At 44.9% G+C, this 20,263-nt stretch overlaps 1 protein-coding gene across 1 annotated transcript in view; it reads right to left on the bottom strand.

Moving 5' to 3' along the window:
* Nucleotides 1-20,263, bottom strand: part of COL4A2 (collagen type IV alpha 2 chain) — a 169,740-nt gene that overhangs the window by 109,547 nt on the left and 39,930 nt on the right. Inside the window, exon 4 of the mRNA XM_055335741.1 lies at nt 13,530-13,610. Coding sequence (XP_055191716.1) covers nt 13,530-13,610 — 81 coding nt within the window. The remainder of the gene's footprint in view (nt 1-13,529; nt 13,611-20,263) is intronic.

Raw genomic sequence — 20,263 nt, 5'->3', positions numbered from 1 at the left:
AGGAAACACCTGCTATGTTTAAAAAATGGAACAAGATACTAATGATTATTTCATACGAAGGTTTTAAAATTATATACGCTTTGCTATAGTGACCACAAGATGGGATTTAAAGCACTTCAGGAAAATATCTGCAAGAAACACCACAGTTTAAATAGGAAATTTTGTCTTTCCAGGTTTCTCTAGAGGCAAGAAGACAAGAGATCAATATAGATGGAAAAAAAACCTTACTTGCCTTCCAGAAATAGCTCCTGTTAAGAATGAATCACAGTTCTATCCAAACAGTAAGATGCCTCTGAATTTGAAACAACAGCGTAACAATGATGACCTTGATTGAAACGATAACGTGGTGAATTCCCCACCAGCGAACTGCATGGAATGGCACCTATCCCTTCTTCGCCCTGACCTGTTGGAAGGAGACTCACAGATTTTGAAATAGCTTACAAGTCACAGGGAGAGAAAATGGGTCAGTTTGATTTGGACTTCAGAGACAGAAATGCCATTTTTTTCTAGGACAAAAATGTCTGTTGAGCGGTTTAGGGAAAGTGTTTTTCTTTGTGTGTGACCCCGCCCCGTGTAAGGACCTGTGACCCTGCTTCCAAAGGAACCACCTCCCTGGTGCTCCGTGGGGCCCCAGGGTGTCTGGCTCAGGGAAATCAATGTTACCCTTGTCAACAACTTCTTGAAAGATCCAACTCTATGTGTTTCTTTCATGTTCTAAATTTCCGTGAAATACAGTAAGGACATTTGGAAACTCCCAGTGTGGGATGTAGCATCCTCGTCTAGAAACAAAGCAAAGGTGAGGGAATTCCCCCAGCTACTCGGGGTAGGAGTGTGGTCCTGGCGGGTGCCTGTAGCCCCTGCCTCCCTTCCTATCTGCGAGCCAACTCCCTGCTGGTTTATTCTGGGAGTTCCTGTTGACGCAAGGCCAACAGAATATAGAGATCACTGGGGCATATGGGTGGAAATGAGAAGGACACTGAATTCCTGGAATAGCCAACATCAGATCAGGGGAGAAAAGTTTGATTCTAGAGTTCTCTCCTATGACAGAGACACCTCCTCACATTTCCTAAAGAATGGGGGATATTCATGCCCAAAGAAGAAGTAAATGTAGAACATCTGATGTTGTCTAATCGATTCTTGTGCAAAGTGTTTAGAAATATCTGGACTAGATTTGATATAAAGACTTGACAAATGTAAAAAGGCACTAGTGTATTCTAATAAAGTTTTAGGGCATTCAAAATACACATGAGGCTTCATTTTAATTTCTAAGGTAAGATTTTTTTTAATTTTTTATTTATTTATGATAGTCACAGAGAGAGAGAGAGAGAGAGGCAGAGACACAGGCAGAGGGAGAAGCAGGCTCCATGCACCGGGAGCCTGACGTGGGATTCGATCCCGGGTCTCCAGGATCGCGCCCTGGGCCAAAGGCAAGCGCCAAACCGCTGCGCCACCCAGGGATCCCTCTAAGGTAAGATTAAATGCTAAAAATAACTAAAAATCCCATGTTGGTCATATGATAAAGTGTTTTCTATGACAGCAAAGTGCAATTCTCCTGGAAACACACTCACATAAAAGATATAATATTTAATGCACCTAAAATGCGCAAAATGAAAATCCATTAATATACATATGTATATGTATATCACACATTTCAAAATCCTGAGGTTATTTATTGTATCTTATATATCTTAATTCTAAGAAGAATGATCTTATCTGGGAAACTTTCTCAGGCCACTCCCGGAACTGCCGAGATGGGATGTGGGATGGCAGTTCAGGGCTCTAAGTCTCTGTCAATGCCAGTTTCATGGGACTAATCTATTCATCTTTCTGATCAACATGGGATTTCCATTACTCATCTTTCCTTCCCAGATAATTGACATTTTTGAAGGGCATTCATTTTGTTAGATTTTATTTCCTTCTACTAAAGAAGTCTTTTAAATCTTCTGGAATTAAGGAGTTCGTTTTCATCCACAAAGTTCTTTTTGTTTACTTCCTTATTCTGATTATTCTACTCAAGGGTATGCAGATGTCCACATACCCCTTTTCATCAATGCTATCCTCAAAATAAAGTCCTAAAAATACCAGTGGCAATTAACATTTAGAAATCTCCTTTTTGGTTACTAGCCATTTTCATGGAATGTCTGTGTTTGAATTAGCTCAGTACTGGACAAGCAAGAGAGAGAGAGAGAGAGAGAGAGAGAGAGGGAGAGACTCAGGGCAGAGGAACACCCACATGTCCCCCATCTGCAGGTCAGAAACACTGGCTACATCTTTCAGCAACCTCACAGCAATCAAAGTAAACTACTGAATTGGGGTTCAAAAATTAAATATATGCATGGAAGACCAATAGTCAAAAAACAAAACTAGAAAGGAATACAACAAAAAACATACTGAAAAAAATGGATTTTTGGGTGGAAGTACATCCCACGTGAGCCAATGCAATAGTGTGTTTAGTAGAAAAGGGGTGACAGGATTTTATGACAGGATTCAGAAGCACAGAATCCAGATCCAGGGAGGAAACAGCTCCGTGCACTCATGCTGGTCAGGCAGTTGTTGGAAAGGTAAGCTGACCAGGACTGAAGGAGGAAAGCGTGAAACTCAGAAGAAGGTGATGAAGATAAGGTGACAGTCTTCATATGAGTGATGGGTCAGGAAGTCAGCAGCCCAGTTAAAGCAACATATGATAGTTTACTATGCAAAAGGTTAGGAGATTGTGTGCTCTCCTAAATTTTAAATTGATGAGATCAGTAAATGTGGAGAATGAGCTTTGATTGAGGGCTGGCAGAGGAATGAGTGAAGGAAAAGCTCACTGGGGGTGGAGGGACTTGGGCCAGGGTGGCATGTGAGCGCCAACATCTAGGGCATCCATGCTCATGTGTACTGGTGGGTGCAATGGGGCAGGGCTCCCTCCTGCAGGAAGCAGGCATGTGTCAAAGCTGAGCTTTTCCCAGTGGGCAGTTTCCTTGAGAGCTCTGGTGAGAGCAGCCACGGCACGTGCTGTGGCGTGGGGCCATCTCTTGTGTGCTGTGGTGGCGGTTCTGGTCGACAAACCACCTGTCAGTAGTGTCCAACAGTGCTCTCTTTGATGGGACAAATTTTAGTGGCCTGATGATGGCTAACACTCATGTGAAGCTATCCATACAGCTATACTGTAGCTACATGTGTTACCTTAGCCTTCTTGGATTCCAAATTAAACAACCTCATGCCATAATTTAGCTCATCCTATTTCTCCTTGCTTCTAGTTTGACCGTTTAAAAAATGACCATTTACATGTAATACACTTATGGTGCTGATAGAACTTTCTTCTGCGACTTATGGAGGCTACTTCTACATTTCCAGAACATTCTTTAGTTTACCTCCTATAGAACACTTGAGAAACAAGCTGATGTCACTGCCCTGGCATCCCTTGCTTTCAAAATACACTCTTTCAAGGTGAAGTAAGCTCATAAAAACATCAGCTAAAGAAGAAGTCAAGAGGAACCTGGGTGGCTCAGTGGTTGAACGTCTGCCTTTGGTTCAAGTTGTGATCCCGGGATCCTGGGATCGAGTCTTGCACCAGGCATACCCACAGGGAGCATGCTTCTCCCTCTGCATATGTCTCTGCCTCTCTCTGTGTGTCTCTCACGAATAGATAAAATCTTAAAAAAAAATAAAGGAGAAATCAATTCTAAGAAAAATGTGAAGCTGATAAGGGGAGCAGAAAGGAATATCCTAGGGGCTCAACTAGGCTTATTTAAATTCTTGTCAATGGCATGTTTACCGCTGGGTTTCTTTTAAGTGAAGCCTGTGGAATGAATCTTACTGTCTTGAAATTTTAAGTGGGCCTCAGTGTTATCTGTAAGTCTCAGAGGAAAATTCTGATTCTGAGGGAGAGCTGACCTTTTTTGGTTCAACGTTTAGTTAGGAGTTAGATTATTTTCTTATGTAATAATATACTACACTTTTCATTAGTGGAGTTTTGAAGGTGAATCTTACTCTGGACATCCAAAAATCGGTCCTGAGTTTTGTCTATTTTACTGGGAAAGCCCTCCAAGAACAGAAAAGACTCTTGCAAGTCTTGTGTCTTCTTTCCTTCTTCCTGGGTGAGACATGGGAAAGACTTGTCAACGTACTAGATTCATACTCCACTATTCTATGGAGAGAAACACAAATATTTGTAAAATATCAGGTGCTACAGGAGGAGGAATTCACCCCGAGGCCTCCAAATGCAGGAAGCCTGGCCTCATGTTTCAGGGTTCTGCTTGAACTGTCTGGGCTCCCTTTCAGTCTTCCTTCCTGCTGGTTGCTGGGGCATGAGATCTGCCCCTTCTCTGGCCCAGGCTGGTGAGCAGGATGTTAAAAGCAACGTAAACAGAAGAGAACTCCTTCCCAGATAATTACAGAATTCTGTCAATTTTGTCCCATCCCGTTGCAGACTTGGGCATCCTCAGAGGCCCTGGATCTGTCTTCAACCAAATCTGAGAAATGCTAGCTTTGTTGACAGATGCTAAACATGGGCACAAATGTACCAACTGATCTGGACATTAGGGTTCTTTTGAAATATGACCGTTATCTTCACAAGGCTTTAAAAACGTCATTACTGCCACTTGAAGTTTATTTAAAAAAATATATAATTACTACCATGCAGGGCTAAAACATGCCAGCACTCTAATTTTTATTACAGAGCCCAAGCTCACCATAGAATTCATTCGTCCTTCTGTGTCTTTATTTAAAACAGACTTTAAGTTTGAAAAATAGTTATAGTGCCTCACAAAGACAGCAATTTAATAAAAAACACCAATGCTGACAAGGCGGCTGAGGAGTATGAGGCCAAAGATATTATTTACCCAGGATTAATGACTTCCATTTCATTTCCACTGTTTTGCCTATCCACCCCCCTACTTCTGATTCCAGTCCTTTCAGAGTTACCCATCCCAGCCATGTTTAGGATACAAAAACTTTTGCTCTGGTGGTGGGATCTTTAAGATCCTCACTGTAGCTCAGAAGGAAATGGTCATCAACACATGGTCTGTACTGGGTTACTCAGATGCCGGTTCCTACTCCCATTATTCTAGTATTCAAACTTTTAGGCTGGACACAGAGGGAAACGGCAGGGATGTTTTGACCTTTCCCATCTGTGGGGACATATGCCCTTTTGAAGGCCTCCTTTGTACTTCCCATATGAGTCAGACATCGGACGGCTTGAATGATTTAGTTGTCTACACCACAATGGACTAGTTTGGATGGGATGCCTGAGGGCTCAGAATCACAGGCTGCTCAGGATCTCAGGTCAGGCAGCTTCTTAAGAAAATTTTGAAATGCCTAAAGCAGTTAGAAATAAATTTGTTTTATGCTCACTCTACATATGCCAGTGATGTATGTAGCACCTCTGTCTGTGACTATTAAGGGCAAGGGAGGCTCCCTCCAACTTAAGGGGGAAAGAGCATAAAGCAGAGATGAGAGAACACTGACGCCCTTCTTCCCAAGGTATCCCCAGGGTGTGTTAACTAAGGTGGCAAGTTCAAAAGGCCCCTCGGCGAGGAAAACGTGTGCACACAGTTGGTCTGGTCATTTCTGCCACTTTTCTCTAGTTACTATCTCTGGATTTTCAACTATCTCAAGACTTAGCCACAATCTACTGGTTTTCTCTTTATGATGGAAGCAGTCTGATGGAAGAGGAGGCAGACGCAAGTGCATCCGGCCCTTTTTAAGACTGCCCACCTTGGAAGCGCTTTGAGATGAGCTGCACGGGCAGGTGGGGGACTCCCACGTGATCCATAGGCAGACCCACCTGTTTGAGACACTCTCTTCCTAAGTGTGAGAGAAGACGAACTCAGAGCAAACATTTCTATTTTGAGAGTCGCTTTTAGAAAGTGTATCATGTTTAGTAACAACCTTGCTCTGGTCTTTTTAGAAATCCTGCAATTGTTTACTAAGAATGAATTGGAAGTGAATAAAACAAAACAAAGGTCTTTGAAGACTGGTGTTCTTTCTGTAACAGAAAGGGGAAAAGCTTTAATGCTATACTTGTCAAAACATTCCATCAGGAGGTAGGAAAAACGGAGGATTTCTAAAGGCAGAGATTTGGTTTGGTTTGGAGAACAGTAGAAATGTTCACCTCTCTTTCCCGGCTTTATTAGCAGTCTACTAGAGTTGGTGTTGAGATTTTCAATCAAGACATGAAATCATTGCTTATCACCATTATCCTGGCCATGGACTGACATTCTATTTTCCATAAAGCCATGAAAGGCCATTTCCCTACAATTGTCAGCTCTGTACCAGAGCCCACTTAATCATTTGGCACCACCCTCAGGGCCAGAGGCTGGCATGGATGGCCTGTGTCCCTGAGGTTCTGCTGGCACAGGCCACCACCCAGAATACATGGGGAGCTCCTGGGGGCTCCTCCACCCACTCTGACTGGTCAGCTGGCCTCACAGGGCCAATTTTGTGCTTCTGTGAAAACCATACTCTCACCAATGGCTCGGTCCTCCCTCGCCCCCCACACCCCCCAAGCAACAATCTGGTCACAATTTATGGTCAAGGGCCTGGGGGCACAGATCTGCCTCAGTACAAATAAAAAGCTTTTTCTCTCAACGTGGCTCACTCTTCTGCTTGAGCTCTGTCAATGTCTACTCTACGCCTAGTCTGTCTTTGGTGTAAATTTTGAGGGGAATGTTTGGATGCACGGTTCTCTCAGAATGAGATAGTGGGTGCCCTATTCCCATCCACCCAGTATTTCCAGAGTAACAGACACTTCGAGAAAGACTGAGGGTGACTGCAGCACCAAAGCAACCATCTTCCATTAGCAACACCTGGAATCAAGAGGAAGGATTTCTTCATTATGAAGGAATGTGGTGCAGGCTGCCAAAGCAACTGTTTGGGTGTGTTTGTGTGTAGTGTTCATGAGAAGAGGGAGAAACAGATAAATCAAATAGGAAAACATTTAAAATTCTTCCTCTGCACTCAGGTACTAAGACAGCCAATGTGCCAATGCTTCATTCCTTGTCCGTGAACACTGTTCCCGTTGGAAACATGTTCTCTGCTAACTGCATTATTTGTCAAATAGCTGCTTGCCCTCAGCAGCTGTGTCATGGGCCGTTCTGTGGAGGCTGATAAATGCTAGGCCACAACCACTATGATTTATTTTCACTAGTGACTTTCATGGCTCTTATTATTTAAGCAAGTGTTTCACTGGTAGGAAACAACCCAGGGTAGTTTGTCCTGGGGGGTAAAGAACACGGTTATTTCAATGGCAATGAAAACACATTTTCTAAGCATTGACTTTAACCATCAGATTCTCTCCAGAATGATGTTCTTTGAGTCCATTCAGTGAGGCAGTATTATAATTTTGTCTTTTTAGGATTTTAATCATGTATTCTTCCATTTGGATGAGCTCCAACTTGGCCCGTTTTCTATCCAGTCCTCACTACTGTCATGATGGTCCTTGTGAAATGAAACGATTACCATACTGGGCTGGCGAGAGTGGAGAGTGGGCCAGAGCTTCTGCATTATTTCTCTCTTCTCCAGCTGCGCCATTAATGCATTTCTACAACACTGTCCTGAAAGCCTTGCTTTAAGAAAATGCTTACTTGATCTTGCTAGAAAGAGAGCGAGAATAGCTTGCTGTTCCAAAGCTGAGGCCTGGATGACCAAAGGTCTCCTGTACCAAAGCAACTAGACGAGGAGTTTCCAGGAGAGGCCCTGATCAGAGCTCATGCTGAAAATGCAAATTTCCCCAAGAGGCTGTGGGCAACGTGGAAGGTGTGATGAATCACATTTGGCATAGATACCATGTCCAATGTGCCCTGCTCCTGGGTCTCTCTATATTTTTGAGATAACATCCTTTTTTGTAAAGATATAAGCCAGCAGGTTGCAAAATCAGGTCTTACTTTCACAAAATCCTGACTTTATATTGTACTTTATTTTTGTCTAGGATTTGGTATCCAGAACATTCTTACAGATTGATGATGAGCTCCTTATCTCCTACTCTCCACCCTTACACTCGCTAGAACTGTGATCTTCAATATGGTAGCCACAGGGCTATTTAATTTGATTTTTTGTTAACTAAAATGAAATAAAATTTAAAATTTCACTAATGACATTTCAAATGCTCAAGTAGTTGTGATGGACAGCATAGATATGGAACATTTCCATCTTTGTGGTAAATTCTTTTGGAGAGCACAGGGCTAGAAAGCTCTAAAAGATTAGGAATATTGACTGCTTTTTTTACTTCTGTACTCCTGATGCTGAGATGGGAGCTAACACGTGGTAGATGTATAATCAGCGTGTGTCAAATAAATTTGTTTTCAAATTCTAGTCGCTAACTATGGCTGTGTGTAAGTTTCACAGCATTTTCTTTGATTAGAACTAGACCCCAGTGGAATGATCACCAAAACAAGAAACTCATCAGGCTCCCCACTCTCACTGTAGAACTGCGAGTGTTCCTAGCTTTTCTGGGCCCCCCCATCCCTTTCTGTGACACAGGCCTCAGCTTCTTTCTTTCATCTCTTGGGCACTGCCCTTCTGAGCTGACAGCAAGTGCCAAAGATGATGAATCTCTCTGCATGCCCATTCACCTGCCTCCACCCGCCTCTGAGAGTCCTCTGTCCACTCTTCTCTGCTTCCCTTTTCACTCAGCGTCTCTCTGGTTTCTTTCACTTTGATTTACGTTGTTGAATTTGAGGAATCTTGTGAGGTTAAGAATTATTTACTCATACTTTGACTCAAGTCCAGGGACCCACAGACTGTGGGAAACTGTTAGCTGCATGAAAGAACACAACAGCTACACATAGCTTGTCATGGGCTGTGGCCTCTGCACATGTGAGGTGCTTGTCTTTGGTCCTGTGTCTGGTGCTGTCAAGGCCACGGTGGGCAAGCGTGGGTGGCTGAGCACTGAGTGATGGGGGAGATGCCCATTCACTGACGTACGGGCTGACGATAGAGCTCTGGGAACCAGCCGAAGCTGTGGGTTCCCTTTCTCCCACTGTAGCCTGACCATCTCAATAATTCCCAACAATCAGGATTTAAGTAGTGTCTAGTATTTATCAATTTCTAAAACACCTGACTGCCCAGGGAAACGGGTGCCCTGTGAACATTGATACTATTAAAAAGTTGGAATAACCTATTTGTTCTGAGTCTACAGTGAAAAGCCAAAGGGTTGGGGGGATGTGAATCTGCTCAGGGAACTGAAATAATGAATTAAAACTGACCTCAGTTGGAAAAACCTGAGAATTTCATGACCTTTTAGGTAAGTTAATGAGCAAAGACAAAGGTGTCTTTATTTGTTGAACCAGTTGCCTTGCACGCCCTCCTTATAGTCTTCCATACTATTCATCTTTGTGTCACTTGGCGTATCACTCTGCTTCCACAGTCGTTCTGTAATGGAAATGCACTCTGATGCTTTCCATACAATGGGCTGTCACTTCCACAGAAGAAGGAAAAAATATTAAATATATAAAGAAAGAAAGAGTAAAACGAATAGAGACAGGTAAGAGGGCCACACGGCTCTGTCTGGTGCCGGGGATGACAAGACCATTAGTTGTGGAGAAAGCTAAGAAGTCAGTTAGCCGGCTTTCTTTGTGCCTATCACCCTGTGGAATATTGGTAAATTAGAACTTATGAATTTTAATTATTCCAATATTTACACAATAGTTTCTCTCTCTTTTTTTTTATTTGATTTATTTATTATGAGAGACAGACAGAGAGAGGCAGAGACACAGGCAGAGGGAGAAGCAGATTCCCTGTGGGGGACCACATCTCCTGATGCAGATGGGATCATGACCTGAGCCAAAGGCAGATGCTTAACCATGGAGCCACCCGGGTGCCCCCACAATAGTTTATTTTAAATGCAGACCCTCAAATAGCAATCAAGTATTCATCCATTTCTTTCTCTTTTTTTAAAAAATATTTTACTTGTCTATTTGAGAGAGAGAGAGAGAGAGAGAGAGAGAGAAGCAGTATACACATGAGGAGGAGGGACAGAGAGAATCCCAAGCAGACTCGCTGCTGAGCTGGGAGCCCAACGTGGGGGTGGATCCCAGGACCCTGAGCACATGACCTGAGCCAAAACCAAGAGTCAGAAACATAACTTACTGAGCCATCCAGGTGCCCCCTATTAATTCATTTCCTAAAGTTATGTTTAATTCATTGAACAACTGAAGAAAAGGTTGGAGAACTGGCCAGGGAGTAAAACTTTGAGGAAAGAGGGCCAGACCTCCTTTTGTCTGGGCTGTGGCCCTTCCCTCTACCCCTGGAGGATCTCCCCTCTAGAGGAGGAAGAGTGCAGGCACAAAAGATGATGGCACTGGGAAAAGAACTTGTCTAAAAGTCTGAAAACTTGAGTTAGTCCTGGACCAAATTGGAGCAGGCTCTGTGTCATCCTCCTTCCCTCCTTGGCACCTTCCAGCTCTAACCTGGGAGTGAGAAGGGTGCCGACGGCCGGGCCCCAGCTCCCGCCTTGCATGTCCTGGCTGTTGGAACACTTGCCCCAAAGGCTGGATGCTGTGCCTATGAGAATCCGTGCCCCCACCCCCACCCCGCAACAACCCTCCACCTCCCACTCAGGGCTGGGGGAATGCGTTTTACACTGAGCTTGTTCATTCTGTAACATGAGAATTCCTTTGGAATCAGAACCCATAGTACATTTGTGATTTCTGCTGTGAGTCCAAAAGTTATCCAGTAACATGGTTTCTGCTGTTGGCTGTCACCATGGTGAGGAGCGAGTGAACTCTACCCTGTGTCCATATAAGGCCGGGCTGCCCAGTGCTCGGGAAGCAGGGAGCTCTGCAGTGAGGCATTGTTATCCCCCCTTCAGAAGCACCGTGGGGAAATATATGGCAAGGGACCCAGGGCAGCTGTGGGAAAGAACGAAGTATGCACTCAGCTCTCTAACGGCGGAATCTGTCCAGCTGCTATTTTTATGCATTACATTACTTTTAAAAAATATCAATCCAAGAGTAGGACGGAAATAGCCCTGCTGTCTACAGAAACACATCTGGGTAAACTTGTTAATTAACAAATATTTAATGTACGTATACCAGGCTTAAGGAGCTATATCTCAATAAGCATTTTGATGAGGTAGATGCAAGTGTCCCAACAACAGATATCCCCACGGTGTTGTTTCTCTCTCCTCAGGAGTGGTTTTCTTACCACTTACCATCACCATTTCTGTCATCTTGGTGACTGATAACCAATGGCACACCTGAGTCCCTGTGTGGCTCTGTCCCTGAACCAACCACTCAGACAGCTGCCACATCTCAGCTTAATGTCATCATTACCTGGCTGAACAATTAGAGGCAAGTCAAACCCACATGGGGTTCTGGATTACTTGTGTTAACCAAATTCACAGGAAGGCGTCCAGTATCTGCTTTACCTAGCAAGGTCGAGAAATGGTCTTAGGCTACTTTGTTAATGAGGGCTGATGGGAAATACAAAGTTCTCCATGCAAATTTACTGAATTAGAATGACCTAGGGATCTTTAGAAATCTCCCTCCTAATAACTGCTCTGAGAAGACCTCTAGCATTTTAAGAGTACATAGTTATGTAGATGGCATTACATATTAAAATAAAATATAATGCTAAGTGAGATGAGTCAGACAGAGAAAGACAAATAACATATGACCTCACTCATATGTGGAAATTAAGAAGCAAAACAAACGAACAAACAAAAAAGAAAAAAGATAAACAAAAAGCCAGACTCTTAAATACAGAGAACAAACTGGTGGTTGCCAGATAAGTGGGTGTGGGGGGGGAAGGATGAGACAGATAAAGGGGATTGAGTGTGCACTTATCTTGATGAGCACAGAGGAATGTACACAACTGTTGAGTCATTATACTGTTGACCCAAAACTAACATAACACTGTATATTAATTATCCTTGAATTAAAAAAAATAATCAGAATGAACTACTTTTCCTAAAGAACAAAATTCACATGAAACCATTACGGGAAATGTTAACATATCGGTTCTGCATTAAACAATCACAAAAAAGTGAAAAAGAATAGACCTAGTAAACTTGTGCTCTGTTTGGGTTCTGTTTGGCTGATCACATGGAGAAGAATGCAGAATCTCTCTGGAGCTGAATTCTCTCCGACCCAGGCGAGGCCCACAGATATTTGTAAACCACTAATTTGTCTTCCTCATGCCCATATAAGGCCAAGCTGCCCAGTGCTTAGGGAGGGGAGAGCTCTGCAGCGAGGCATTGTCATCCCTGCTCCAGAAGCATCGCTGGGAAAGTCTATATAGCAAGGGACCCAGGGGGATTTTAAATCTCACCAAATGGCTTCTGTATATTTGAAAAAATACTCCATTCTTCTTAAATGCTGATGCAGAACCTTCAATTAGCAATTCTTAAAGCCTAACGTCCCTGTTCCAAGCAGAGGGACCACTGTTCCATCAACAGCAACAGCTGTCTTGGGGACTGCAGCTCTGAGAGGACACAGCATGTGGGGACAGCAGCCTTGGGTGCCTGGAGAGAAGTCTCCTCAGCGAGGATCTTGGGCATGGAGAGGAGGGTTGGTCAGTCACAGACCACCACAACTGTAAAGGGGTTCCTTGTCACAAATTTTACTCATTTGGCTTCTGGAGGAAACTCATGTAGGAGAAAGTGTGTGGCATAATACCTGGCTGCAGAGGCCAAGCTCCACTGAGACGAGTCCTCCTCCTGGGAGGTGGGAATGGGGTCTATAAACACCGATGGCAGGATTCAAGGTGGTGGGACGTGTTGAGAACACCAATGGGGTGCTGTAATTGGCAGTGACAGGGGATACAGGCCACACCTCCCAACTACCTATCCCAACCTGGCCCTGGTCCAGCAAGAGTCCCCCCAGGGAAGGGTGATCCCAAGGCATGAAGACTCAAAAGACTGTGTCATAAAACAAATACTGCTCACCACAAGAAAACGGGCTTAAACAGATAAATATAAATAATACGTTTTAAAAATCAGAAATGCCAGGCCCAAACATCAGCTTTAAATGGCAACAGGAAGGCCAGTCACTTTGAACATATTAAACCCAGTATCAGACCATAATTCAGGCGCTGCCATGTATCCTGGCAATGATGTGGAATGACCTTTTATCTCTGACTTACCTGATAAAATTTGCTATATAAAGGACATTCAGGGGATAAGTAGACTACTTTTGAGTATGAGACTGATTCTCTATGGCAGGATGCTTGTGCCCTCTTGTTTGAATGTCTACACTGGGGGGTAGACACAACCATGTTTTTTTTATGTAATATTTCTACAGAATAGATGTTTATGTATAAAATCATAGGCCTAAGACACAGTTGCATTATATATACATATCTATTCATAACAATGATCAAGAGAAAAGATGCGTAAGAAAGTTAACACTGGTCTCAATCTATTTCAGAAAGTGGTATAAATTGACCAAATTTTGCATTATATCATTGTTTGTTCCAATACAGAGGGGACATGTCTGTATTAAATTTGTCAGGAAGACATGCAGTTGACTCACTCAGGTGATTCAAGGCACTTTTGTCTTAAACAGAAGGCTAAGGAAGACAGTCGTTTCCCTGACTCGGTGACTCACCCTTCCTCCCTTCTCGGGGTAGCACTGGCAGCCTCCGCTGCAGTCTCTGCCTCCGCAGGGCACGTCAAACTTCTTCACGCCCTGCAAAAGCAAGCACAAAACACGTTATTGCAAACACCGTCAGCTACAACAGGCAGCACAACATCATCTGCTGAGAGCATGTCCAGCTCCAGCAACTAGCTTTTTATTCAAAACACAAACTTTAATCTTTAAAGTAGCTTTGGCTCATAGCAAAGGATACAGAGAGCTCTCATGTACCCCCTACCCACCTACACACGCAGCTGTCCCCACCACCAACGTCCCCCAGCAGAGTGGCACATGTGTCACAGTTGATGAGCCTACACTGACGAGGCACGGTCACCAAGAGTTTACATTACAGTCACTCTTGGCAATGAACTTTGTATGGTCAATATGCCTTTTAAAGGTTCCTGCTCAACACCAGATGCCATGCTAGGTCCTGGTCTTGAAAGTCAGGGAGAATGTTCCCTGAATCCAGGGATTCCGTGTGAAGTGAGCCCATGAGGACACTCTGTGTTAAGTACTTCAGCGTGAAGGAGAGACTCCAAGTGTGTAGGAAGCGTCCCTTCATTCTCCTGGAAATGTGGGGGATGCAGCCCCAAGGAGAGGTTGTTCCAAGTGAGCAGGACTGGGTTAGGTTCATCATACAACACGGAGCCTCGTGAGCTAAAGGGGGAGGGGCTTCCAATGGGGGATGGAGAACCCTGTGAACACATCTGCCAGGTTCTCGACACCTCTCACCACCACCACAGAGGTTCTCAACATCCCCGGTGGTGCCAGCAGAGGACACTCCTTTCCTTCCCTCTGAGGGACCCAGTGCTTCACAGAAGGAGGAGGGGATGGAAGGAAGAGGCTTTCCCAAGTCTCTATTAGGTGGACTCTTTAATGAATTGAGTGGCTAAGTGAGGGAGTTCTCCACCCAGACAATTCCAATGGGTTCCAAGGCATTTCTCGCTTTCCCTTGATCTCAGGATTTTAAGTAAAAGATGGACTTGGACTTTGGACCAGGAGATCTTCCTTTCTGACTGTTGATGGCATGAAATGTTTTGAGTAGGAAGTGATATCAGACGGACCTTCTTCTTTGCTCTTCCGGATCAGCCCCGCCTCCCCCATCTGCACAGCAGGTGACTCAGTGCAGCAGTGCAGGGGAATCCCTATGTGGCTCGTCATCCTTGGCCAGCCCGGCAGACCAGACTGCCTAGCTGGCTGGCACTGATAACCTGAACATGGTTAGCTTCTGGTGCACGCTGAGCCAAACCTTACCATGCAAGCAACACTCCCCAGATAACAGACCATTCCAAATTTACACAAAAGTGCATTTCACCATAATCTGTCCCATTCTCTTCTAAGTTAAGTCTCAGTGACTAAACAGGCTGGTCACCCTCTGTTAAGCTTTCTGTTTGTTTGTGCTAGCATGTCAGCCAGAATCTTCCCTGTTCCTGGCATGGTACTGATGGTCGTGTGTAAATGGATATAGTGTTGTGTGGCCACTGCTGCGATGCCTGCTAGCCTTCCTGGACGTTCAGTCTTGGACAGGCACACAAGTGAAGTCTGACTCAAAACTATCTGGCCAGAGTTTACCTAAGACCACAATAACTATGCCATGTTCTTTTTGTAGAGATGATAAATTCCTTTCCTGTGCTAACAACTTTCTATAAGAGGGATCATTGGAGTGCCACATTACTTGTGTCCTGACAATAGCCCTTTACCTACTCTAGTACCTAATGCATGTCACTAGATTTTGAAGAATTCAAAAAAATCTGAAAATCTCAGACCAACACCTCGAAGCCTTTTGGATATCTTGGTTATCTTTCTGTGAGACACTGTGAGTTCCATAGTATAAAAAGTAAACATGTTTAAAATTCTTTCATGCCTTCAAAATATGTTTCTAGATATTTGCCAGTTTTTTTTACAGCTGCAATGTTTATCTATAGTGGGGCTCATTTAGAGTTCCATGATTTTGAATATTTAGTCTTTATAAATCCAGCTCCATACAAAGCCATTCGTTTTATGGGTTACCCTGAATGCTGAAGGGAGGTGTCTAGATGGGCAGTCACATTTATACTTTGTATGATGTACGACTGGGATGTGAATAGGTGGCTTGGCAGGTTTCCCTGGTTCACACAATAATTCATTTGCCAGTTGTCTGGAAAAGGTAAGGGGGCTCCTCAGTCTATAGACAATAGGGTAAAGCATAAACTCACATTCTCCATCTGATGTTGCATAGGCTATTTTTAGTTTTGATTTTATTTTATTTTATTATTATTTTTTTATTTATGATAGTCACACAGAGAGAGAGAGAGAGAGGCAGAGACACAGGCATAGGGAGAAGCAGGCTCCATGCACCGGGAGCCCGACGTGGGATTCGATCCCGGGTCTCCAGGATCGCGCCCTGGGCCAAAGGCAGGCACTAAACTGCTGCGCCACCCAGGGATCCCTAGTTTTGATTTTAAAGACACTTGCCAAATCCCTGGATATAAATCAATGGTTGAAATGATCTTAAATTGATCTAACAGACCTTCTATCCTATGTTAGATATGCAGTGACTTAGTTATAGAAACCTTCATAACCTGCTTAAAATTTAACAGTGCTGTTTTGCTTTTGGAGTTGGGGCTTGTAGGTCTGATAAGTTCCAATCTTGACACTTCCTCAACCATGTGCCATGGCTTGGGGACCTCATCTCAGGAGGTGAGAAATACATCATTGAGAGGCAGGCCTCCCTCTACAAGCCAGAGTCAATTTCCATCATGGAGACTCCAGCCTGTGTGCATGTGCATGTGTGTGATGTGGCGTATGTGGGTGTGATGGGATGGGATGTGGGGTGTGTGTGTGTGTGTGTGTGTGTGTGTGTGTATTTTCCCATCAGCATCTTACATCTTGCATATCTTACAGAGGGATTCCTATGAATTCCAACATCTACAAGAGCTCTAAGTACCACGAATTGGAATGTCAGATCTCCAGGATGAACAGAAGTATTTACTTTATTAGGGCAGAGCATGTGTTCCAGACGTCTCTTAGAGACTATACAAATCTCAGACCTGAGCTTCAGTATTCCCCTGATGGGATGTTAGCTCTGGAACATACTCAAGATACAAATGCCCTCCTGAGGATCTCGGATGAGGAGTACATGAACTGCTCTGTCCCCTGAACAGAAGAATACTAACAGCCTCCACCAGCCATTGCCCATTCTCCAAGTCCTTGGGTCTGTCCTTGTTTTATTGCTAGACACAACTCAGAGACGGACCTTGATCCTTCTCCTCAACTCCTTAGTAAAGACGACTGGTTTCCTCCGACTGTACATCCACCCACCTCAAGAGTCTGCCCAGCACCTGGCCCGGGTCTAGACCTTCAACTACAGTGCCTCTAGGAGGGCATGCTTTCTTTTTTTTTTTTTATATTTATTTATTTATTTATTTATTTATGATAGGCACACAGTGAGAAAGAGAGAGGCAGAGACATAGGCAGAGGGAGAAGCAGGCTCCATGCACCAGGAGCCCGACGTGGGATTCGATCTCAGGTCTCCAGGATTGCGCCCTGGGCCAAAGGCAGGCGCCAAACCGCTGCACCACCCAGGGATCCCTTTTTTAATTTTTTTATTTATTTATTTAGAGGGCATGCTTTCTAACCAAAACTCCATCAGGAGCATCAGTTCAATTCTCCACTAGTGTCTCATGCCAAGTCTGAATACCCATCAGTACCATTCTGTAGAACAATATTCCTGCCCCCTGCTCTCCCTACGGCCCCCTGCAGCAATGCCCGTCACTGTGCTCACCATCCCAACATCCACAGAGGACAGGCTGCTCCCAGGGCCAGGAGGCTCCTGCAGACCCAGCTTGAGGTATATGGAATGTGTCTACCATCATGGACCATGCATGCTGCATCCACTCAATTGAGCTTGTCTGGATGCTCTTCATCTCTAGGTGGAGGACTCACAGCCGAATGAGACCAATTATGGTAAAGATCCATGCAAACTGGTAAGGGCTTCCACCCCCTTGAGAATGCCTGAATCTGATATGCATGTGCTCATCTGTCCTAGTATTCATGCAGAAACTGCTCCTTCCCTGGCTCCAGAACAACGAAGGCATCTGTGCCACATGCTTCCCAGCTTGGAGTGATCAGGGAAAGCCTTTCCCTCAGCTGCACCTGTGAGAGAGCTCCTAACTCCCCAGTTCCCCCAGACATGACAGCTGCAGGGCTCTTGGAGACACCTGACCCACTCTCTCCCCTTGCAAATTCACTCATTTGTTCCTTCCTTCATCTTCCACCTGGTGTTTACTGCAGGCTGAGCACTGTGCTGGGCCATGGCTATAAAATGGGGATCAGAGAATGTACACAAGTTGATAAGAAAACTAAATACACAAGCCATGAAACCTATACAATTTAAATTACAGCAAGTGCCATGAAGGAGAGGTAAGATGAGAGGGAGACTCAAGGAGGCCGGTCACAGAGAGGACTAACTTAGCTGGGCCCTCTCCCTCAGGCTGTACTGTCCTCCATTATCCCTTACTGGCCTCCCTGAAGAGGCTGATCTCCTTGCCTTCACACCTGAGGCCCTCACTGCTACAACCCAGGGAACAGAGAGCTGCCAGTCTCCAGGCCTAGAAAGGAAGACCTCTGGGTTATCATCATCAGGGAATCCAGGGCATCTTGGATGGGAGTGAATTTGAAACTCTTCTTCACAGGACCCCTAGGATCCCCCAGCTTCCAGCCAAGGCTCAATTTAAGCCCATTGTGGCTTTATGGTTCTGGGATGGGTGTGCAGGGACCATCTTCCATCCTCCTTGCTCAACAAAAACTACCTCAGTTGCTACCAAGATGTGTAACCACTTGGAACTGTGAATCTAACTTCCCAACTGTTAGAGGGGGCCTGAGCTGAGAGCTTAATCACTGATTCCTTCAGCAACTGTCCATGGGTGCCCGTATCCTGGGAGCTGCCTCGTCTAGGGCTCTGCCCTGCTGGGCTCAGCTGCACCCTCCAGGAAGGAAAGAGGACGCAAAGAGGCCTGGGGAGTTGCCGCAGACATAGGCAAAGGGTGGCACTTCTGCTCTCATTGTAAGCGTTTGACATCTTACCAAGTGTACTGGAGCCAACAGGAGTTGTTTTGAAAAAGAAATGCGAATTCTAGGTTTTGGGAAATCAAACAGAAAATGGCTTAAACAGAAGTGTAGTAAATGAGGAATGCCTTTGAGCTGCACCAGGAAGATATGACGTGGGTACTTCTTGTAAAATGATGAGTAAGAACAAAAGCCATATTGGGAAGGGCAGGGTCGCGTGGGGAGAGCTCTCAGTGAAGACGGTGAGCACAGAGTCTGAGCAGGATGTGCCTGGACACAGTGTCCCAAAGGAGCTGGGCAGCAGGAAAGAGTGGACAGGTGGGAGGCAGGGGTTTGTGCCTCTTACCTCAGATGCAACGTCCAAGAGGCGCTTGATCTAAGCTTACAATGCTGTGGCCTCATCTGGGCCCTAGACACACCCAGCGTGGCACTTGGATGCAGCGCCTGTGTCGCCGGGCGCTACTTAGGAATGCAGGCCCCACATTTCTTGCATCAGGACATGCTTTCTAACAGGCTCTCCACGTAGACACGTTGCTATGGCTTCCTGTGAAGCCATGTCCTTCAGTGGAGGAAGAAAGTACATTCCCTACGGGTTCCCTGCATCCCGCGTGTCAAGAGGACACGACATGTTGTTCTGGAAGAGTGCAGGCCCCCAGACTCCCTTTGACCCCTGCCACCTGTGGCAGTTCAGGGAGGCTCGGTAGCTGAGCATCTCACCAGTCATGGTGTCAAAAGAATGTCCTTATTCAGAACATCCTTTTAGGCTCTTCTCTTCTGAATTTTATCCTGCCTTGAACTGGCAGCCAGCATTGCTGTACTAATTAGAAATTCTAGAAATTAAGAATGACCTGGATCGCCGAAGACCCAACTGGCAATGCATAGGCATAGATATATTTTTCTTGAAACCTTGGATATTTTACACAAGTGAAATGCAAGAGACATTGTTTTCCAGAGTCGAACTGGAGATCTTTGAGCAAGAGATTTTTGAGGGGGGTCACCTTTTTATGTGGGAATTCTCTTTTTCAGAATCTTATGTGATCTTGGCATCATCACATTTTGAAAGGTTTAAAAATACATATCTTTGCGTGGACATTCAGTTCAGCCTAGACACACCCAAACCACCCTACATGCATGATCTACATTCCTCAGCGAGTCTTGTCTCTGGGAGAACAGAGGTCACGGAATCTTCTAAAGAAAGCCAGTTTTCAGGTTCCCTAATCAAGTATCTGTCAGGTTCAAGCAGAGAGTTTCTTGCCATGAGCCACTGGCTCTCTGGCTGCCAGCAGAGACTGCTCTGCCATCTATAAATGGAATCCAGTCTAGTCAGAATGGACATCACTGGGAGCAGCTGCAAGATTAAGGGAACATCCGGTCCCATGTGCCTCTTATGTGAGCAATCCCCTGGCACTGGGGGAGCCAAAAATCATGCTGCCTTCATTGGGTATCGCGTAGCATCAGGCAGAGGAAAGAAAGGCTTTGCCCTGCCGCCCGGCGCACAGGGGCATGCTCCTTTGTAGCTGTCTGAGGAGTGGCCCCCTTCAAAACATCGAGAAAACTGCTTTTCTCACTTCTCCCAGCAGCAGACTTGTCCTCATATTTAGGACATTTAAAAATAGGTTTAAATAACAACCCAAATGCCAGAAAATAAAACTCACAAAAGA

This window comes from Nyctereutes procyonoides, unplaced genomic scaffold (assembly GCF_905146905.1).
Source record: "Nyctereutes procyonoides isolate TBG_1078 unplaced genomic scaffold, NYPRO_anot_genome, whole genome shotgun sequence".
NCBI lineage: Eukaryota > Metazoa > Chordata > Mammalia > Carnivora > Canidae > Nyctereutes > Nyctereutes procyonoides.
This window is presented reverse-complemented; position numbering and strand designations above follow the sequence as displayed.